Source organism: Vicia villosa, unplaced genomic scaffold, assembly GCF_029867415.1.
Source record: "Vicia villosa cultivar HV-30 ecotype Madison, WI unplaced genomic scaffold, Vvil1.0 ctg.000029F_1_1_1, whole genome shotgun sequence".
In the NCBI taxonomy this organism is placed as follows: domain Eukaryota; kingdom Viridiplantae; phylum Streptophyta; class Magnoliopsida; order Fabales; family Fabaceae; genus Vicia; species Vicia villosa.
The window spans coordinates 1,085,748-1,110,365 of NW_026704961.1; the positions used below are offsets into that span (position 1 = coordinate 1,085,748).

Here is a 24,618-nt window from a genome sequence, read left to right on the forward strand (position 1 = left end):
GCCAGTTGTGGAGGCATTTTTTCGTAACAGTCAGGAGATTTTCTTCTCGTCTTCGCTAGTCAGGTGGTGTGGTCTTCATCTTACTTGGTAAGATTTGATGAAGTCCTCAAGATAATGAAAATTGCTAAGGAAATGGTTTGGAATAAGTTATGGATTGAAACAGACTCAATCAATGTCGTACAAGCTTTCCTCAAAACTTATTTGGTTCCTATGCAAATTTTAAACAAGTGGAATGTTTGTCTGACTTTTTTTTAGCATAGAAGCATTTTCATTTCCCATATGTATAAAGAAGGAAATTCCGGTGCGGATTAGCTTAACTTGTAACTACCTAACCATTTTTGAATCTATACCGATGGACATTAGAAAGAATTTTGTATGAATAGGCTAGGAATACCTTATAGATTTTCTACTTCTTGATAGATTGATTGTATGATAATTTTTAAGAGGGTCTTTAGCGTAGTCCCACTCTTAATTTTATTTATCATCTTTTCCTTTTATTGTATAGACATTTATTGTCATTATTAGGCTCTCTGTTTTATTCTTTGTTTGGACTTGGATCTTTTTTAGGAGTTACATCATCCGTTTTAAAATGAGTGTCGTTTAAGGTTTTTGCACACAGACTAAGAAATATAATAATATTGTCATGTGACACTGTACTTTTTTTAAATTAACCTTATAAATATATTGAAAGTAGTGTACAAAGTAATAATTGAAGGATAGAATTGGAAAAATAACAATCATTACTATATTGAAAAGTGAGAATGACATTCATTTTAAAAGAAGTTTTATTTGCTAAAACGACACTCATTATAAAACGGATGGAGTATACTACAAGAACAAAATATAATTTTATTTTGCTGTTTGAGAGTATACATTAACTGTCCAAACTCCAAATAATATTTGGTTAAGCTAAAATAAAATAAAAGTCGGCTTTATATCTAGTGATAAAATAGGAAGCCGCTGCAACAGATTTTAATTGGAAGGGCTGAGCCTGAGATAACCATAACAGGAGAGAAAAGAACGCGAGAAGGAAAATTAAAGGATGAGACGGAAACTTAAATGGAGATAACAGACACCGCGACTAAAGAGAAATTGAAGAGGTCAAGGATTTTGGAATTTACATCTTGGACATTGTTGTTGATTATTAGCATGTTTTTAGTAGAAGCTTAGCTTAGCTTTTGTATTGCCGTAGTTAGAACTCCATCAAAACATGATTTTATTGACGCTAATCCGAACTTACCATATATCTTGAACAAGGAATCGACAAACTTTAAAGGTTCTCAGTTTTTTAAGTTTGGTCTGAACGGAACTTAACTTTTAAAAATGGAGAAAGAGCTCCTGTCTCCTAGAGATAAAGTCAAACATGGTAGATGATCTTTTCTCCTTAATCTTGAATAGGGATGGCAATTAAACTCATACCCTCATGAGTACTCGCAAAAAATACTCACAATGAATAAGATAAAAATACGGACACGAATATTTTGCTATCGACCCCGCTTCATACCCACACTACATATTTATATAATTTCATACTCACACTACATATTTATATAATATCATTTATGTTATTATATAAAAATAAATATTTATCAATTTTTAAAATATATATGTTCATTAGACTATTACACATTTTAATAAAAGTGTTTATTTATTTCTTAACACAACAATAAAATCCATAATTTTTTTAATATTGTTAAAATAAAATAAAATGATATTTAGCCATCCATCTTGTATCTAAATTACAACTGAATGTATAACTTAACCTTAGTGTTAATCAATTACTTGCATTTTCAGTATAAGCATGTTATAATATTGTTGTCATTTGCGTTTATGTCATATTCTACTTTTATCCTTCTGAAGCAAATACTTAAGTATGCTTATCCATAATCTATCAGTTAGCAACTCTGGCTATGCACACTATATATCACTGTTATGTAATGTAAACTCTGAACGCTGTCTAATTTTACGTAACAGAATAATCAAGCTCATAGTAAAATGTACAACACAAACTGTTCGGATGTCTTAAATTAAAAAAGATTTCCAACCGCTACATTTCAGTATCAGTAAAGAGAGAGTGATAATCTATCTCAAAACAAACAGAAACACAATGTCTATGAAAATTGCATTAACAATAACATAATCCTTAACAGTACAACATAACCAAATAGCCTAAATAGCTCCAAAATCCAGCTAAAGCAAACAGAATACAAGGCAAATGCATCAGACAAAATATAACTTGAAAAAAATTAATCATAGTTAGGAAATAAGAAACTACACTTAGTCGACTTCCTCAATCTTGGGGCCAGCACCACTTCCACCAGTAGGAGCATCATCATCATCTGCAGCAGCACCCATGTCAGGACCGGCACCACCCTGGTACATCTTGGCAATGATAGGGTTGCAAACACTTTCCAATTCCTTCATCTTGTCCTCAAACTCATCTGCCTCAGCAAGTTGGTTGCTGTCTAACCACTGGATAGCCTGCTCAATGGTGTCCTCAATCTTCTTCTTGTCTTCAGAATCAAGTTTGCCTGCAATCTTGTCATCCTTGATGGTGTTCCTCATGTTGTATGCATAGTTTTCCAATGCATTCTTGGCCTCAACCTTCTTCTTGTGCTCTTCATCCTCAGATTTGTACTTCTCGGCCTCTTGAACCATCTTCTCAATATCATCCTTTGAAAGCCTACCCTTGTCATTCGTGATGGTGATCTTGTTCTTCTGTCCGGTAGTCTTGTCTTCGGCAGAGACATTCAATATACCATTGGCATCAATGTCAAAGCACACGGTAATCTGGGGAACACCCCTAGGTGCAGGAGGAATGCCAGAAAGTTCAAACTTGCCCAACAAATTGTTATCCCTAGTCCTTGTTCTCTCTCCTTCAAAAACTTGGATCAACACACCAGGCTGATTGTCAGAATAGGTTGAGAAAACCTGTTCTTTCTTTGTTGGAATGGTGGTATTTCTTTGGATCAAAACAGTCATCACACCTCCAGCAGTCTCCAAACCAAGAGAGAGAGGGGTGACATCAAGAAGGAGAAGATCCTGCACCTTCTCATTTCCCTCACCACTCAAGATTGCAGCCTGAACAGCAGCTCCATATGCAACAGCCTCATCAGGATTAATGCTCTTGCATAGCTCCTTTCCATTAAAGAAATCCTGCAAAAGTTGTTGAACCTTGGGAATTCTGGTAGAACCACCTACAAGAACAACATCATGGATGCTTTTTTTGTCCATCTTAGCATCTCTCAAACATTTCTCAACTGGTTCCATACATTTCCTGAAAAGATCCATGTTCAGCTCCTCAAATCTGGCACGAGTAATAGGGGAATAGAAATCAATTCCCTCAAATAGAGAGTCAATTTCAATGGTAGTCTGGGCAGTTGAAGAAAGAGTTCTCTTCGCCCTCTCACAAGCAGTTCTCAATCTCCTGAGTGCTCTAGGGTTGCCACTGATGTCCTTCTTGTTCTTCCTCTTGAACTCTTGAACAAAGTGATTCACCATTCTGTTATCAAAATCCTCGCCTCCAAGATGGGTGTCTCCAGCAGTGGCTTTCACCTCAAAGATACCCTCTTCAATAGTGAGCAAAGAGACATCAAAAGTACCACCACCAAGGTCAAAAATCAAGACATTCTTCTCACCAACGCTGGTTGCTTTCTTGTCTAGCCCATAAGCAATGGCAGCAGCTGTGGGCTCATTAATGATTCGCATCACATTAAGACCAGCAATAACCCCAGCATCCTTAGTAGCTTGACGCTGGGAGTCATTAAAGTAAGCAGGGACGGTAACAACAGCATTCTTAATTGCAGAGCCAAGGTAAGCTTCAGCAATCTCACGCATCTTCATCAAAACCATTGAAGAGATCTCTTCAGCTGCAAATTGCTTATCCTCACCCTTGTAGTTAACAACAATCATTGGTTTTTCAGCCGGACCAGCAATAATCTTAAAAGGCCACAACTTCATATCACTCTGAACTGATGCATCACTGACTCTACGTCCAATCAACCTCTTAGCATCTACAAAAACGAAAATAGTCTTAAAATCACAAACTCAAAATTCATCTATTTAGAGATAAATTCTAGCACAGCATCCATCATATCAAACATACATCCAAAATTTTACTCCAGTTAATACACAATATATACGTAGCAACATAACAAAGCAATTAAAATACGTAGTATTTTAGGTATGTGCAAGTTTAGCAATTTAGCAATATATACATTTGACAAATTCTATATATGAATCTAAGTAAAAAGTAACTAATTAATTAATTAGTAATCAAAAGCAGATAAACAAGTAACTAAACATAAAATAACGGATAGATCTGGCAACTAGGAGAGTTAAGTGAGCAAAGTTGCAAGGTATAGAATAACTAACCAAAAACGGTGTTGATAGGGTTCATGGCGACCTGATTCTTAGCAGCATCACCGATGAGACGCTCGGAGTCGGTAAAAGCGACGTACGACGGCGTGGTTCGGTTACCTTGGTCATTGGCGATGATTTCAACTCTGTCATGTTGCCAGACACCGACGCACGAGTACGTTGTTCCGAGATCGATTCCGATAGCTGGTCCCTCTCCCTTTCCGGCCATTGAATTTGGCTCTTTTGGTACGTTACGCAAAAGAGAGAGATCTGAGAGGAAGAGGATGGAAATCACAGCCTGAAACTGTGATTAGAAGTGAAAGGAGGTTGTTTGTAGTGGGAGTTAGCTTATATAGTTAGGGTTTCAAATTTCTTCTAGAATATTCTATTAGTCTATATTATGGGAGTCCTTGGATTTGATTGGGCACAATTTAGGCGTTTGTAGATCTTATTTCCGGGATCTTGGGCTTGTAGTGGGCCTAACTATATGAGAACCAATAAGTTGGGAGTTTCTTGGTTTTTAGGAGTCCTTGGCCAATTTTTTGTAATACTCTCCTAATCTGGATATACATATCCGAACTTAACACATTTTAGTTTTTTATTGAATAAATACAAAGATACATATCTGAATGCACTAAATAGTAGTTTTCGGACACATATTTGAAGTAAACACTGACTACTAATCAGAAACAAAAACCTCAAAACCAAAGTAGCTTAACATTACATATTGTTATAAATGAGTAGCTGAGGACGTTTCAACATTTTGATAACATCTTCTCCTGATCTTTGAAGTTTTGCTCAACTTCAATCAGACCTTTAGTAGAGTATAAGTGAAAAGTACTCCACAAAATCTTTAAATCGTCATCCATCTTAAGTGCAAACTAGGTGAACTTTATCTTTCCTTCAGTGTCAAGTGAGGGTGAATGATACTCGAGTCTGACCATCTTTTGAATTTTTGGATATTACATGAGAGAATTCAGTATGGTAATCAACTCGAAGAGAGGTGTGTCCAACCTAAATTGAAGTCTTAGGTTTTGAGAGTCTCTTGTGTTTTAAGTCACCCATGTATCTTTTGATACCATGTGGTGGACTGGTTGTTACTTGACTGTTTGTCAAGTTATTATTCTCACTCTTAAAGCTTTTAAGCGTATAGTTGAGTATTGTTCTTGGTTAAAGCTTTTAAGCAAAACTAAGTATTGTCTATTTGAGAGTGTAATCTCTCTATTGGGTTCTCTTGATTCCAGTCACAAGGTTTTTGGTTGCAGGTATATCACTGCGATGATTGGAAGTGAGATGGGATTTCTCATATCTAGATGTTGATTTCTAGGTAGAAGTTACACGGCGTAGTGATTAGGAGAGAAGTTTTAAATTGGGACAGTTTAGGCTTTGAACTAATACTATTATACTGGATTTCCTTCTTGGCTTGGTAGCCCTAAGAGTATGTGATGTTGCACCAAGTTGGGTTAACAATTGACTATTCTATTTACCATTCTACAATTAATCCTACATGATTTTCTATTTGGTAAATATGTGTTATGTCAGTAAACGATGTCAATACATCTGTCTTGACATTGTGATTTGTGATTCTGTAACTTATGTATGCATAATTACAATCTGGTTTTATTTGTTCTGTTATGTCTGTTCACATATGTTGTAACATATGTCTTGACATCATGCTCTGATGTTAGAACATCAACAGTGACATGTGGTACAAGTGCCATAAATACAAAGCCGAAGTTAAATCCACTTATCACACCGTATCCAAATTTGGTACTTCTAAACATACCTCATGAAGTTCATTTATTTTAATGAACGGGGACTAGCCAATACCCCTACCAAATTTGTTCTCTATAATAACCTCAGCACTCACCAACTTGATCTCTGCTTCTTGGCAAAACTTTGTATGGATCTGCAACATTTTCCTCCTAAGCTTATTGACTCTCTCAACCTTAAAAAAAAAATTCCACCAATCTATACCAAATGGCCTTCCTAGCCTCTCGCGTGTTTACTCTAAAAAAGTTAACCCTCAAATCCTTTCAATCACTAACCAATATGTTTTTTTTTCTATTAATTTGGATAATCAAAACATTGGTATGATTGTTATATATGCCTCCTCATGTCACCACAAAAGGAAAACCTTATGGATTGTCCTGACTAGTCCCCAAAATAACCATATTATACCTTGGTGCTTCTTAGGGGATTTCAATGTAATCCTTGGAGCCCATGAACATAAAGACAAACTTCCTCCCTCTAGAGCCTCCATCAATGACTTTCAAGATTGGGTTAACCAAAACTGCTTATTGATATGCGAACTAAGGGCTTCTTTTTCACATGGTCCAATGGTAGGTCTGGGGTAGCTCACATGGAAAGCAAATTGCACAAAATTTTCTACAATTAAAACTGGATAACGGCATGAAATACCACCCACATAGTCACTCTTCCGAAGCTGAGATCTGATCATTTTCCCATTTTGAGGAAGGTACCTTCAATACAGTCAAGTTCAAATCTAGCTTTAGATTTATTAGCATGTAGACTCTCCATGATTAATGTAGAGCCTTAATTGAAAATATTTGGTCCTAGCCCATCGTAGGATACCCAATGTACATTTTATCCCAAAAGCTTCAAAACCTGAAAAACAATCTTAAAACTTTGAACAAGGAGGTTTTCGAGACATTCACCAATTGGTCCAAACCTCCACTCTTAATCTCAACAAAGTTCAACAGAAAATTAAGTTGATTGGTATGAATAAATGTCTAAAGGAGCAGAAGATTAAAGCACAATAAAACATGGAGCAAGCTTTAGATAAGGAAGAACTCTTCTGGATGATAAAGGCAAGAATTAGATGGCACAAACATGGTGGAAGAAATGCCTCATACTTCCACAGTTACCAAAATAAAAGAATTTAGAAGCAAAATAACAAGCCTCAGGTCATGTGGGTGTTGTTCAAGATTCTGATCTAAATGACATTGTCCCTAAATTTGTCTTAGGAAGGATAGTGCTCTTGGTCCATATGCTTTAGAGAAGTAATTTTCCAAACATATTGGAGTACTATTCAAGCTAATGTCTACAATGCAGTCTAAAAATTATTCAGGACATGATGGAAGCTTTCAAATTTCGATGAAAATATTAGAGTTACTATCCCAAAAACTAGTTTTGTTGACTCTATGGACAAGTTCATGCCAATTTCTCTTGCAAATCACAAGTCCTAGCTCATCTCTAAGATTATTGCTGAAAGGCTCACCAAAATCATGCATTTCTTGGTGTACAAGGAACATAAAAGGCTTGTTCAAGGGAGAAACATAAAAGACTACGTATGTATAACATCTGAAGTAGCTAATCTCCTGGACAAAAATCATCATGGAGGTAACATTACCCTCAAGGTTGACGTCACAAAGGCCTTTGATACCATCAGTTGGGATTTCCTCATCAAGGTCCTCAAGAAATATGGACTTAACATTACTTTTTGTAATTGGATAACAATAATTCTTGAATCTACCAAAGTCTCTACTCTTTGAATGGATCCACTTATTGTACTTTTATGTCAAGAAAGGGGTTATACAAGTGAACCCTCTCTCTGTTATCCTCTTTTATCTTGCTACAGATGTCTTGAGTAGGAATATAACCAACCTGGTTTGTATGGGCAAGCTCACTCTTATAAAGGCAACTGGGACTTTAGCATTCCTACACATTCATTGTATGCAGATAATTTTATTGTCTTCTGCATGGGAAAAACTTACGACATTATAGCTCTTTAGAAATTATTCCATGAATACTCTACTACTTTTGGCTAGATCATTAACAATTTAAAGTCTTTTATCTTCTTTGGACCAATGTCTTTTACAAAGGCATATCACTTTATTCATCTCACTAGATTTAACTGAGGTACTTTGTCTTTCATTTACTTGAGTTCCAATTTTCAAAGGAAATGTCAAGAGAATCCACCTTTAAGCTTTTGTAGACAAAAAGGTGGCAAAGTTGTCTGCTTGGAAAGGTTCAACTCTAACTTATGATGGAAGAGTATGATTTATCATTCAACAATAACTAGTAACAAACTCGTGCGTCCGCACGGGTTCTGGTACGAGACGCGCATTTGTTTCAGATGTATATTTTTTAATAGAAAAATATCTAGTACCCGTTAGAAAATAATAATTGAATGTATAGAAAAATGTCTGGTACCAGTGAAAAAATAATAATTGAATGTATAGAAAAGTGTCTGGTACCCGTGAAAAAATAATAATTGAATGTATAGAAAAATGTCTAGTACCCGTAAAAAAATTAATTGAATGTATAAAAAAATATCTGGTACCCGTAAAAACATTTTGATCAATAAATTTTTTTAATACAAAATATAATTTTATTATAAAATATGTGAATAATAGAAGATAAAAAAATTAATTAAAAAATAGAAGCTAAAAAAATTATGAATGAAAAAAATATGAGAAAAATTAAAGAGAAATCTTATGAATATAAAAAAGAAAATAATATTTAAAAATAAGAATAAAAGATAGGAAGATATATTAACTCATTAGTTAGGTCCTGAGAGTGTGCTCCTCTCAAGGTCTCAGGTTCGAAACCCGCTAGATATAAATTGCTTATTATAAAAAACTCAAGATAAAATATTTGTGTTTCCAAGGAAAGATTTAAAATATTGGATACTATATTATAGGAACAAACATGTGCGTTCGCACGGGTTCTGGTACGGGACGCGCATTTATTTTAGATATATATTTTTTAATAGGAAAATATCTGGTTATCCGTGAAAAAGTACTCCACTAATTAAATATATAATTAATAAAAAAATATTTTGATCAGTAACTTCATGTCCCGTTAATAATCAATATTTTGATCAATAATTTCATGTTCCCGTCTACAAATATTATTTTGATCAATAACTTCATGTCCTCGTGTACCTTAAAAAATATTTTGATCAGTAACTTCATGTCCCGTGTTAATAATCAGTATTTTGATCAGTTATTTCATGTCCCGTTAGTAATCAATATTTTGATCAATAACTTCATGTTCCCGTGTACAACAAATTTAGTAAAATATATTCTTATTTTCTAATCACATTTTATACACTAAAACAAACTTAAAATATATTATTAATTTCATTTTAGAAGCATAAATTTTCTTATATATTATTTTCTTTTTAAAATTTAAAATTGTAAAAAATATTTATTAAAAATGGTTTCTTATAAAATCATTTACTTAAATGAGAATGTTAGCTAAGTTTATCATGTCACAAAAATTATTGACCTTAAAATCACTTTCTACCAAACTCATTAAATGACTATTATGATAGTGAAAGATATTTTTTTTTAAAATAATTAAATTGATCAAATTAATTGATATTTATTAACTGCTATAAAATAATAAAACATCCAATTTATTATATAATTATGAATAATAATTACAAATTTCAAAACATAGAAAACTCACATTTTAATAAGTATAAATTTTTCCCTATCTTGTCACTCATAACTTTGTGTGAGATAATTTAAAAGGAGAAAGAGTTGGTCTTTGTGTGGATTGGTTGGGACATAGTTTAGTTGGTCTTTGGTTGATATAAAATCAAATGTGAGGATTGGTTGGGACATAGTTTAGTTGGACAAAATTTGCCCTCAATTCATTGATATGCAGACATATAAGCAAAGTTATTTCAGTGATTCTCTGATAATTGAATTTTCTTATATTAGGAGATGCCTAATATGTGGTATGGTTACAAATTATTACTATATTTTAATGATTCTTAAATATTAGATGTACATTTTTTAATATATTTTTTAATTAAAATTAATAATCATTATTTGGGAAATAAATAATCAACATTAAAATGTGTCAAAAAAAACTCAGGAACAAATTTGAAAGCGCAAAAAAAAAAAAAATATGTTGCAACTTTCGATAGATTTATTACATAACACAACAGAGGGAAAAAAGATGAAGCATAAGCTATTGTAAGGTGAGTAGGATAAGTAGTTTTTGTATTATATCTACAATACTATGAACATACATAAGATGGGCAAAGTAAGACTGAAATGAATTTATGAACCAAATATCCAAAACAACTACACATACATATAACATAATATCTTTAAGAAATTTATTACATATATTAAAATATTATTATGAAGATAAAAAAGTTAAAGATATGACATAAAAGCTATATTATAGACTGTCGTTGCTATAAGTAGGTTTAAGAAGATATTGAAAATAAAATATTGATGTTATTATACCATGACAATGTCATGATTACCTACTAATACTATTACATATTTATCCTACACTTTCTATCCAATAATTTAGCCAAATTATTTATTAACCAATATCATTTTTATCTTTTATTTATAACAAAAACAATTATGCATACATTTGTCTTATAATATTTAATATTTCTATTAAAAAATTTTATGTAAGTAAAAAACACAATATTTTTCGTTTGTAACTTAAGTAGAAGATTTTTTTATATATTAAAATATTTAAATCAGTCATAATAATTGTTTATTGTTTAATAATATATGATATTTTATTCATCAATAATCAAATCACAAAATTTTATTAGCTAATTAAAAACAATAGTCCGCTATAAATCTCCATAAAGCGTAGTGAACAATAGTAATGAATAATGAACAACATAATTAATAATAATAATACTGAACAATGGAATAATTAATGTAATATTTAATTGATTCAAAACATAAAATATATAAATTATATATTATATATAGTACTTTAATTTTTTTAAATATAATATATGAAAAGATATCTTTATTATATATAATTCATAAGTAGTTTTCTCCCTCTTGAAATTGTAAATATTTGTTGTAAACATATAATTATTATTAAATTTATCTTTTAATTATATGAATATGTTGTATTTGTCCCTTTAAGCCATCAAGTAAAGAAAATGCAATGATCATAATTAAGTGACCATTAAAAGAATAAATCAAGTTAGATATTAGGAAGAAGATTATGGAGTCTCATGAAGAAATTGATGATAGAAGAAGGGTATTTGAATTTGTTTGCAGAATAATTAAATGGTAGGAGAGAGAAGAGGATAAGTGAAATGATTTGATAGCAGAAGAGTGGTTGAAAATTGCAGTATGACATTGGGAAGGAGAAAAGAAAAGATGATGAAAATCTATAGGTGATTAGACAAATGAATAGATTTAAAAAGATTTGATCTGTAGAAAACAAAAATAGAAATAATATAATAAAAATAAAGGCAATAAATAAGGTAAATAAAAAATAATCAAAATCAAAATTTTCAAACCATTTTAAAAACAACAACAAAAAAATATTATTTTAGAAAGAAAAAAAGTTTAAAAAATAATTAAAAAATTGAAAATTTTTAACCAATAGAAAATAGGAAGAAATCTAAAACCAAAAAATTTAAAATATTCTCATCCAAGATCTCTCTGACAGCCCAAATTTCTTGCTAATACACAAATAAACTAATCATGTATTTTCCACAAAAAAAAAAAAACTAATCTATATATCCCATTGTAATATTGTTATAAAAAATAAAATATTATCAATAAGAACAGACTAATGATCTTTTCTGGCATTACTTCGTTATTTCACCTCCCCATAAGTCTCAAAATACTCCTTGAGACGTTCCTCATCCATGTCCCACGATATTCCTCCCATGAAGAGCTTGCCGAGATCCGATTCCTTCTGTTCAATTACCAATCACAACCAACCATCAATCACTAAATTCAATATCAAGATTCAACAAACACTCACTTTAACTCATAATTCTCATTCAGTTCAAACACTCACATTGTAATTCTGTTAAAATAATTCATGGTTACTACACATAGTGTGTCAGTCTTATCAAGTATAGGGGTAAGCCTAACATAACTCATGATATAGAGTCATATACTGAAATTATAATGGAGTTGTTTCTCTACCAATAATAGCTATGGTAAGCTTATTTTTCAAATGAAAAACTGACAAACATGTGACTGATATATATTCTTAGTAAATTTGATAGAGCAAACCTTACCGTTTTAAGAGTGGAGCAATCTGTCTACAGTGTGCAAGTACTTCCTCAAAACCATGACATACTTTATTTTCATGATAAAAACTGAAATCAACAAAACATAAAACATATCAATATTACAGAGTCAGAAAAAGATACTCATTATCACCAAACACAAAACATGGTATCAAATTATCTTCATCAAAAGAAGATGGTGCACGACAAAAGTCTACAATCTGGTCATAAGTAACTATCCCCATTCATGTAATCCAAATTACACACTATTTATTTTATCTGATAGATCGGAACATTCACAGCCAAAAAAATGAAACAACCATAAAAACGAAAACAGTAAAAGCAATTCAAATCTGATAGATCAGAACATTCCTTTTAGAAACCCAAAGATCAAAACTAAAGAACCTGTAAAACAAAACAAAAAAGTGAAGTTAAAAATCAAATCGATCTTCTATGATATCACAGATCTGAAAAACATCACAGATCTTTTTCACATATAGATCGAAACATTCACTAATCAATAAACACCATAACTATAAAAAACCAGTAAAAATCATATCTTTCTCATGGAAGTAACACTAATAGATTGGAACATTCGTGCCGCTGATGTCGCAATCTCGAACCGCCACCTTCCACAACTCCGTTGATGTCGCAAACTTGCTCGAAGGGTCTGGCCATGAGAGAGACGGATGAAGATTTTTTGTGGAAGTAAAAAAATGAGAGCCAATTTGAAAAGGGTTTAGTTTGAGGAAGGAAAAGAAAATGAGTCAGGCTGGAAGAAAAAATAAGAAATGAGTTCTGTTTGAAAAAAACATAGCGGATTTAGGGTTTAGTTTGAAAAGGGTTTTGTGTAAGAAAGAATAAGAAATAAGAAAGAATAAACATGTAGGAAGAAATAAGAAAGCTAAATTTTGGAAGCTGAGACGTGAGGCAGGCCACGTGGATAGGCTAAATGGCAAGAAGGACATATTTGGTATTTCCAGATCATTTAACTTTCTTATATTGTAGATATACTCTTCATATGGTGTGGCAATGTCAACTCTAGGAAGTCTGTGACAGTTGCTTGGAAAAAGGCCTATCATTCTAAAGATCATGGAGACTTAATCATAATATCTCTCATAACTCTAAGTAATATTACCAACGTTAAACCGGGTTGGGACAAGAGCATTAATGATAAGCATTGGGCTATTTTTGTGAGAGTTGGGGTTTTAAGGAAGCATGGCATAATAAAGCACCATATACCTTTGACTATTTGGTTCACCGTCAAACTTGAATTTCAATTTCTGCATACCAACACTACCTAGCTCTTAGGTAAACGTAGACAAATTAGGTTTTGGAATGATAATTGGTGTGGTCACACTATATAAAAATGATATAACTATGTTGGATGAGGATGGCATTGACCCTAACTTGTTGGTTTGTGACATGCAACACAATGGAGATTGATCTATCCCTAATCACTAGCATACATCGTTTCCTTTTTGAACTAAGATATGACTATGGTTAGCCCCTCACTAGAGGAGTTAGATATAAGGATTTGGCATGCTTCCTCAGATGGAAAACTCTCCTTGAAAGATGCATATATAAGCAAGTCAACACCTTCAATCAAATCTTATAGGGTTGGATGCATTTGAAATCAAGACTTGACTCATTCTAAATCATTCCTGATCTGGTGCCTAATACATGATAAGATACCTATTGATGATATGCTACAACATAGAGGTTGCACCTTGGTTTTCAAATGCAACATTTGCAAGTCACGTGTTGAAACATATGCTCATGTCTTTTTTTCATTGTCCTGATGCAATTAAAATTTGGAAATGGCTCTACACGACCCTCAGTTCTTCCATTACCATTGCTTCAAAAGAAGATGTTTGGCCCTTATGCAACAAGAGTATATCCCCTCAAGCATTATTTATTATCAAGGTTGCCATTAGGGGTGGAAGTAGGTCAGGCCAGGACAGGATTTTCATAAAAAGGCCCGACCTATTTTTTAAATTCAAAGCCCAAGTCTGGCCTATTATCTATCATAGGCTTTAATTTAGGCCTGACCTAGCCTTTTTATAAGTCTGGTCTGGCCTATTAGCCTATTTAAAAGCCTATTTCATTTTATAATCTCTAAAATTATAAAATTCCAAATTATAACTATTATTTAAATTTAGTTATAAAATGTCAAATAAATTCTAAATTATAACTATAATTATTATTTAAATTGGTTAAATTAAAATTATAAAATTATTATTTAAATTGTAGTTAATCATATATTCATTATAAATGTCAAATAAAGTTAAATAATTTGAAGCAATTATATATATAACAACTATACTTTGAAATTATAGTGACAATGGGACTGTGTTAGATTATAGTGAAACAAATTGTGACCTTATATATCTGCATTCAAAAACTAGGAGCAATGATATATAACAACGTACTTTAACTGCATTAAAAAACTAGGAGCAATGATATATAACAACGTATTTTAACTGCATTCAACTTACTTAACATTGATATATAACAAAAAAAACATAAAATTCATATGCTTCATCATGAAATAGCAGAAAATTTACTCCATTCAATTCACATGCTTCATCATGAAATAGCAGAAAATTTAAAATCTAATAGGAACAACACCATAACTCTAAACAACACCATAACTCTAACAACACTGCATTCAATTAAATATATATAAAATCTAATAGGAACAACACCATAACTCTGCTCTGTATATAACAACTAGTCTTTGAAATTATATAACATATAATATAAGAAAACTCTGCTGCAATAACTTAATAAATATGCAGCAACCCAGGCACCATTAAACATAAAAAAGGACTCAAATCTTTAAGGTGATCTCCTAATGTTGTTCAACCTCCACCTTCAAAATAAGAAAGAAAAAATTAAAAACTATAACAAGTTTAAAAAATGAAAAGAAGTTTTATGTTATCTGAGAAAAGATGGTGATGATGACGGTGTTAGTAAGGGTGCTAAATAACGACGACGATAGAGATGCTCGATGTGAGAAGGACCTCTTTACGTGCTTACTTTAAAGACAACCGGCGACGGACTTGCGGTGACAAACGGTGTGGAGATGGACCGACGGTATGGAGAACACAAAGAGGGACGAAGGTTGTGTTTCTCTCCTCTTTGCTCAGTGTTGTTTATAACATGTTGTTTACTTTTCTTATTTGTTTAATGCCTAGTAAATTGTGAATTACCTATTAAATTCACTACTTTCCACCTTTCCAAATGACCAATACATTTTCAGTGTTGTTTATAACATGTTGTTTACTTTGCTTATTTGTTTAATGCCTAGTAAATTGTGAATTACCTATTTAATTCACTACTTTCCACCTTTCCAAGTGACCAATACATTTTCTTTGTTCGGATGACTCTTCGATTCATAATTTAAAATTTAATTCATTCATTATTATAATTCATTTTTTAGGTATTAATATTATTCAATACAAAAACCCTTGGACTGCATGTATATACTACTAAATAGGCTGGCCTATCAGGCCTAATAGGCTTTTTTAAAAGCCTAAATCTGGCCTGCTTAATTAAATAGGCTTTTTGAAAAGCCTAAACCTAGCCTTTTTATTATATAGGCCATGTCAAGCCAAGCCAAGCCATAAATAGGTCAGGCTTTAGACCCCTGTTGGCGGCCCGACCTACTTCCACCCCTAGTTGCCATAGTGTTCACCTTCTTTTCCATTTGACTGGCTTGAAACATGAAAAAAAAATACCAAGGTAAGGCTCTTCCCTTTCACATAACCATTGTAAATATAATTGGCCAAATCATAATTACTGGAAACAATCCCTTGCTTTATTCTTCCTCTTCTATTGTGAGCTTCAATTTGCTCAAATCCTTTATAGTCAACATCCATTATGCGTGTGTTCCTATGGTAAAAGAGGTCATTTGACAGTCTCCCATTAACAATTGGCGTAAATGCAATTATGATGTCTCTTTTGATTCTCAAGCAAATGGGTGTGGAGGCATCTTTAAAGATTCAAAAGGTAATTTTGTATTAGGCTTTGTTGAACCAACTATGAGTACCAATTTCTTATATGCAGAACTTTCTGCAGTTTTTATAGTCATGGAAATTGCTAGAAAAAGAGGATGACTTAAGCTTTGGATTGAAAGCGACTCTTTTATTGTGATCAGTTTTTTTAAAAGATTCTTTGCTTTCTTGGCAACTTAGAAATAGATGACTTCATTGTAAAAAAAATAATAATAAATCATTGTTAATATGTCTTTTGTCATTACACTTCACACATATTCATAAAAGAAAACTCTTGTGTGATTTTTTTTGCTAGCTTAGGCTGTACTCCTTGTTCTTTAACTCTTTTTTACTCATTGTGTGTTTGGTTATACGGTAGCACACGGCTACCTCTCGTTTAAACGCTATTCCACCGCAATTTTCGGAAGCTCCAAGTGTTAGCTTCGTTGTAACATGCGGTGTAAATGCGATACTGTAAAATGCCAAACACACGCTCAATCCATTTAAAAATTAATAATAATTTTGTAAAGAATTAACTTAGATTGAGCTTCTTTTAAAAAATTCCTATTGAAAAAGTCTTAATCTAATACCCTTCTCCTTTTGTGTATTATCAATAGTCCAAATCAAACTAAACTTATCAAAATTGACCTCATCATCCAGAAATTAAATAAAATCTTAAGGGGACGTTTGTTTCACGGATTACTAATTTATTCGTGAAAATGTGACATAATTTTTTTATTCTCATGTTTGTTTCAAGTGTTTATCAATTATGCCTTGAAACTTTTTATTCCATGGAACTTAATTTACACTTGATTTTTTTCATTTTGTATTCTCATGCAAAAGGATGAGGATCTTATATTTTCATGGGAATAAGATGTAACCACTAAGGATGGGAATAGGCTAGGCCGAGTTAGGCTTTGCCAGGCCTGAGTCTGGCCTGCTAAAAATTACAAAGTCTAAGCCTGGTCTGCGACATATCATAGGCTTATTTTTAGACCTGAGACTGACATTTTCGAAGGCCTGTTAAGCCTATTAGCCTACACAAAAGCCTATTTAATTTAAACATTTATAAATAAGCAATTCAACTAATGTATAAATAGAGTAACAAATTAAAATATCAATAAGACTAAATGCTTATTTGCATTTACTTATTCAGGTTTACTTATTAACATAAGTGTTCAGGATGAGTCGGAACAGGTGGCCAGCAATGACGGCTTGATCTTCGGTGATGGTTGAGGAAAAAATGGGGTTGTACCTGCAAGATACTCCGAAGCCAAAGTAAGAGCGAGAACAAAGGTACAACAAAAAGTATGAAGTTTTGGACAAAATTTGGATTACATTGCCCTCTAGGTACAGCGGACTATTTATAATGTTCTCTTCGGTGTTGGACTAGGTCGTCTTATATTTGTGGGTCTGGGCGTAATTTTAGGGCCCAAAATATAGGAAACCGTTGATTAGGTCTTGGTTAGTCGAGCAAAAGGAACTTATCGTTGGCGGACGGAGGTCTAGCGTGCTCGGATAATCCTAGGCTGTGGGGCTCCCCTTATAAGTCTTGCCCGGTAGAAGGGGAGATTCGGCCTCTATTTGCTTCATGGAGTGGGTCAACGCTTATTGGGCCTTTTCACACTCATGGGTGGATTTTGCCAATTAAGATAATTGGGCTAGTCCAGAACGATAAGTTTTGAGATACTATTTACTTAAGAGAACTCATAAAAACAACTTGAGACATTGTTCATTAGCTTTTTTCAGCTTATCTTCATAAGTTATTCAAGATAACTAAGTTTTATTTTTGGATTTATTTCAAAGTACAAATAAAATATAATAATAAGAATAAGTTTATTCTTATTTATTTAAATAAATCAGTCTAATAGGCTTAAAAAGACTTTTTATATGATATGTGGCATATCGTTTTTAACTAAATAGTCTTATAAAAAGTCTAGGTATTTTTTATTTAAGAAAAAAAGTTTGGCCTAGCCTGGACCTGTGTAGGCCATGGGCCCCAGTTAGTCGATCTGACCTATTCCCACCCATAGCAACCACCAATAACTTCTCATTTATATTTATTTAAAAATTTTAATTTATTATTTTAAACTTTTAAACTAAATATATTTTAGAAACATTTCTAAAAATTTAAATTATTTACTAAATAAGGATAGGAAAATTATTCGTGACAATAATGTTTCTGAAAAATATTATTAGGATTATAATTTAAATCCTTGAAACAAATACACCCTAATATATTTAATAGTATTATTAACTATTTCGTTTTTTTATTTCATTATAGCATGAAATGTACATAATATTAAAAAAAAAATTATATATGTTTTAAAAGTTAAAAATGGACAACAATAAATGAATACCCAAAGTGCCCAAACACATATCAAGTTTATTTTTATTAAAAACACAGTTTTATTACTACTGGCTATCATTAATGCATAGGACGATCACCCCAGTAAAATATTTTCAAAATATGTTATACTCAAGATGGACAGCAGACAAACAACACATTAGGTTGTTGGCTATAGATAATATCAACATCTTTAAGGCAGCTAGTTAAATAGGAAATAAATAAAAAAAATACCTGGAAGACAATGTATAAATATAAAACTATCATTCTTACAATAAATGAAAACTACAAAAATGAGGGCTTGCGTTACCGAATGTTATGAAATACCCAAAAAAATACTTAGCGCTGTGGCTAAATCCATTAATGATTACAGACCAATTCAAAAATACAAACAGAAAAATAAACCATAGATAAGAAAGAAAAAGCCACTACATTTAGTCGACTTCCTCAATCTTGGGACCAGCACCGCTTCCACCAGTAGGAGCATCATCATCATCTGCAGCAGCACCCATGTCAGGACCTGCACCACCTTGGTACATCTTGGCAATGATAGGGTTGCAGAGGCCTTCAAGTTCCTTCATCTTGTCCTCAAACTCATCTGCCTCAGCAAGCTGGTTGCTGTCTAGCCACTGGATAGCCTGCTCAATGGCGTCCTCAATCTTCTTTTTGTCAGCTGGATCAAGTTTACCTGCAATCTTATCATCCTTAATGGTGTTTCTCATGTTGTATGCATAGTTTTCTAATGCATTCTTGGCCTCAACCTTCTTCTTATGCTCTTCATCTTCGGACTTGTATTTCTCAGCCTCTTGAACCATCTTCTCAATATCATCCTTTGAAAGCCTGCCCTTGTCATTGGTGATGGTGATCTTGTTCTTCTGTCCGGTAGTCTTGTCTTCAGCAGAGACGTTCAATATACCGTTGGCATCAATGTCGAAGCAAACGGTAATTTGGGGAACACCTCGGGGAGCAGGAGGAATGCCGGAGAGTTCAAACTTGCCCAACAAATTGTTATCCCTAGTCCTTGTTCTTTCTCCTTCAAAGACTTGGATCAACACACCAGGCTGGTTGTCAGAATAGGTTGAGAAAACCTGTTCTTTCTTTGTTGGAATGGTGGTATTTCTTTGGATCAAAACAGTCATCACACCACCAGCAGTCTCCAAACCAAGAGAGAGAGGGGTAACATCAAGAAGGAGAAGATCCTGAACCTTCTCATTTCCCTCACCACTCAAGATTGCAGCCTGGACAGCAGCTCCATATGCAACAGCCTCATCGGGATTAATGCTTTTGCAAAGCTCCTTTCCATTAAAGAAATCCTGCAAAAGTTGTTGAACCTTGGGAATTCTGGTAGAACCACCTACAAGAACAACATCATGGATGCTTTTCTTGTCCATCTTAGCATCTCTCAAACATTTCTCAACTGGTTCCATACATTTCCTGAAAAGATCCATGTTAAGCTCCTCAAATCTGGCACGGGTAATAGGGGAGTAGAAATCAATTCCCTCAAATAGAGAGTCAATTTCAATGGTAGTCTGGGCAGTAGAAGAAAGAGTTCTCTTTGCCCTCTCACAAGCAGTCCTCAATCGCCTGAGTGCCCTAGGGTTGCCACTGATGTCCTTCTTGTTCTTCCTCTTGAACTCTTGAACAAAGTGGTTCACCATTCTGTTATCAAAATCTTCACCTCCGAGATGGGTGTCTCCGGCTGTGGCCTTCACCTCAAAGATACCCTCTTCAATGGTTAGCAAAGAGACATCAAAAGTACCACCACCAAGGTCGAAAATCAAGACATTCTTTTCACCAACACTTGTTGCTTTCTTGTCTAGCCCGTATGCAATGGCAGCAGCAGTGGGCTCATTGATGATTCGCATGACATTAAGACCAGCAATAACACCGGCATCCTTAGTAGCCTGACGCTGGGAATCATTAAAGTAAGCAGGGACAGTGACAACAGCATTCTTAATTGCAGAACCAAGGTAAGCTTCAGCAATCTCACGCATCTTCATCAGAACCATTGAAGAGATCTCTTCAGCAGCAAATTGCTTGTCTTCACCCTTGTAGTTAACAACAATCATTGGCTTTTCAGCGGGACCAGCAATAATCTTGAAAGGCCACAACTTCATATCACTCTGAACAGATGCATCAGAGACTCTACGACCAATCAACCTCTTGGCATCTGTAAAAGTGAAAATCATCTTAGTATCATTGATTCAACATCTCATCTATACAAAAACTTCAACAAGACAATACGTAATATTATATGGTAATGGGAAAGAAGGGGTAAAGAACAAACTAAAAATCCATGTTTCATAACCCTCAAGTATCAGATAAACATTCTATCATGTGGTACAAGAGAAATATAGTCATATCACCAGCTTTACACAATGTATTGTTTAATCCAGACATATCATAAGTCTATACACAATTTGATTGAATCATAGAAATGCAAAAGATGCTATAGGTTCATTGGATTCAAAAAATGCATCACGTACAATCAAACTAAATATACATGAGTCAAAACAAATTATGTCATACAAAACTATAAACAAATTTGATTGAATGATAGCAATTAAATAGATTCAACATGTTCATTGAAATAAAATAAAAAAGCATCATGTACAGACAAATTAAATATACATGAGTCAAAACAAATAATGTCATACAAGACTATAAACAAATTTGATCGAATAGTTGCAATTCAATAGATTCAACACGTTCATAGAATTCAAAAAAACACATCATATACTCAAATTATGTCATATAAGACTATAAACAAATTTGATTGAATAGTAGCAATTCAACAGATTCGTTGGCAAAAAAAGCATCATCCTAAGTCAGTTTAAAAATACATGCGGCATACCAAGTTATGTCATGTTATAAGACTATACAAAATTGAATGAATCATAGCAATGCAAAAGATGCAACTTCATTGAATTTAGAAACCCCTGCATCACAATTTAATTGAATGATCGTAACTCAATAAGATGAGTCAAAGGCATGCTTCATACTGAATCTTGCTTCACACTATATCATAGCAATATTAAACCATGTTTCACATTACAGATCTATTATAAAATAAATCTGACTCATCAAATGCATAATAAAGCAAACATCTAAACATATCATTAAATCAACGCACATAACAGTTCTGGATCTATAAACTTAAATTTTTTCAGTCAGAACAACTAATGCAGAATTAGTTACTAATAACAAAATTATTACAGGATGAACAACAAAACAAAATACAGAGAAAAAGCATATGCGCAAACTATTGAATAAATCGAGCAAGGAGTAAAATAACTAACCGAATACGGTGTTGATAGGGTTCATGGCGACCTGATTCTTAGCAGCATCACCGATGAGACGCTCGGAGTCAGTGAACGCGACGTACGACGGCGTGGTTCTGTTACCTTGGTCATTGGCAATGATTTCAACTCTATCATGTTGCCAGACTCCAACACAGGAGTACGTGGTTCCGAGATCGATTCCGATAGCCGGTCCCTCTCCTTTTCCGGCCATTGGTGGGAAAATAGATGAGAGTCAGATCTAAGAAGTAGTGAATGTAAATCACAGCACCAACGCTATGATTCGAAGAGGAAGAGTAAGCACAATATAAGTTAGCTTATATAGTTAGGGTTTTAAGTCGTTCTAGAATATTCTGTTACTCTACACAGCTGGAACCGTTGGAATTGTAGATCTAGTTTTCTACAACTATGATTGGTAGATCTAATTTTCGAAAACCTCTAGTGGGCCTGACTATTTAGAGCCAATGGAATTTCTCTCTATTGTCATGACTCAACTTTTGTTTCTTTCCCCCACCTCCTTATTTCCTCAATTTTGTTGCCTTAATTTTAACGATTCTATTTATTGCGTGTAATATACTACAAAAGTAATAATCTAATTTAAAAGAGTATATATTCTATACAACACTTTTATTTTCTAAAAAATTCTTGAAATTTTAGAATTTGCAATGTATTTTTTATTTAGAAGATATGTTATGAGGTTGTAATTGTATATGTGTTTTTCAACATCGTTATTGGCTTCGTCAGCAACCCTTGAAATGGTACGGTGTCTTATAAATAGCTCTTTCAAGAAGTCGAGACGTGCATAATCTCATTAATCTTTTCATTTTTTTTATTTGTGTTATCTAGGTTAACTCCAATCAGCTAAATCATCATGTTTACTATGATAATTGTGATATGGTTAAGTAGATGACCCTAGATAAACATATGTATAAGACACAATACAGTTTCTAGTGTCATCGTTGTTTCTCCAAATGAAAGATGGAAATTGCATGTCTACCTGTGCCACCTTTCTAAAAGGTTGTCATAAGAATATGATTACTTATGTTAAAACGCGTGGTGGCAAAGTTAGCCAATTTATTTTCTCGAATGACATAAATGACCATGTGTTTGTGTGGGGTAGTTGAATTTATGATTGTTTTGCATTTGTTTATACATTTTTGTGGCCGATCACAAAAGTTTAAAAAAAAGAATAAATATAAAACGAGAAGGAAAAGTAAATTGTAAAAGTGGTTCATGGAAAGACGTAACATATCTCTCATTCCTAAATATGTTTGGCCACGTGGTCCTCATAAAGGCGCAATATCGATGTGTTAGACGGGCCTCCGGAAATACATTAGTGTGAACTTAGTGTTCATCCACCCCAAGCTCCTGCACATCATGCTTCTAAGGCTAATGATGTAGCTCACCGAGTCTAGATTGATCTGCTTCAATCTTACGTTGCCCCTAGTGTGAGTTCTCAATATATTATTCCTATCTTATACTAAAATATGGCAGAAACATAAAATAATCAGCAAATTCGACATCAATTATATCAATGAATTGGAAAATGAGCATGCATTAAGATAAACCTGTATTATAGAATTCAAATTTGTGTCATTGTGCTTGTTCGATTTGTTAATTTGAAGACACGTAGCTTAGTGCATTCTAAGGTTTCAGAATCTGAATGATACCAATTGCACGGGGGTAATACATGTAATTAATCAAAGAATCCGGAACATTTGTGTTAACCTATTGATAAATAGTTACATATCTCACGGTTCAGGCAAAATTTGATGACAAAGAGCCTCTACAAAGATTTCAGATTTGGAGTTTTATGGATGAAGTGATAAAAAGAAGAAGTGGCGGATGATGAGTCTTGTAGACATAAACAAACCTCCTATTGGATCGATTGCCTTAGTAATTGAGCTATTGCCTACTTTGACATGTATATCACTCAACTTTACGCCAATCTTGTTAAAAGAATATGGTATGACTTTGATTTTTAATGCTTGTAAGGAGAACCTATCTCCTCTAGCTCATACGAACAACAACAAAAATGGGTCAAGGATCCTAACAGAGAATTTTATTTGTTTGCAACCAAAATAGAGGAATAAGAATTCAATCGATTACTACATCCGTTAATGAATATTATGGCAGTTTGAGTTTTCCAAGACATTCATCTAAGGTATTATTATGATATTGTTGTTTTGAGCATTGGTCAGATTTCCCTTTATGGAGTTTAAGTAAATAAGGTATATTGGCTCTCCCTAAAGAATATATGAGCATTTTTCATGATGGAATTAAGTTGCTATCTTTGAGAAACCAAAGACTTCTCCAATTGGTGGCTTTCCTTAAAGGATATTGTCTTTAACAAAAGTCTTATACATGCTCGTATAGTTTGCCTAACACGTGAAGACACTAACACTAAATAATGAGTGCATTTTGTAGCTATGAACATTGTGTTTTCTTCTTCTAGCAAACCCGCCACAAGAGGCAGATCATTGACAGTTACAAAGAAATGTGTTTTTATAAATCTTTGGCCTTTCATTTTATTTTTAACCGAGTTTTTCCTACTTCTAACTCATGTCTTCACATTTATTCGTACTAGGTAAGAAGCCTTATTTAGTTAAATTTGGATAT

General features: G+C 33.3%; 2 protein-coding genes across 2 annotated transcripts; both read right to left on the reverse strand.

Annotated features, from left to right (window-relative positions):
• Nucleotides 1–2,099: 2,099 nt before the first annotated feature.
• On the reverse strand, nt 2,100–4,704 carry LOC131622340 (heat shock cognate 70 kDa protein 2-like). The gene is made up of 2 exons (XM_058893374.1): nt 4,375–4,704; nt 2,100–4,013 (listed from the first exon to the last, which is right to left on the reverse strand). Exons 1-2 carry the CDS (start codon nt 4,586–4,588, stop codon nt 2,278–2,280), a joined length of 1,950 nt encoding a protein of 649 aa, XP_058749357.1. The 5' UTR covers nt 4,589–4,704; the 3' UTR covers nt 2,100–2,277.
• A 14,218-nt stretch (nt 4,705–18,922) lies between these two features.
• On the reverse strand, nt 18,923–22,318 carry LOC131622341 (heat shock 70 kDa protein 4-like). The gene is made up of 2 exons (XM_058893375.1): nt 22,000–22,318; nt 18,923–20,870 (listed from the first exon to the last, which is right to left on the reverse strand). Exons 1-2 carry the CDS (start codon nt 22,211–22,213, stop codon nt 19,135–19,137), a joined length of 1,950 nt encoding a protein of 649 aa, XP_058749358.1. The 5' UTR covers nt 22,214–22,318; the 3' UTR covers nt 18,923–19,134.
• Between the last annotated feature and the right edge of the window lie 2,300 nt (nt 22,319–24,618).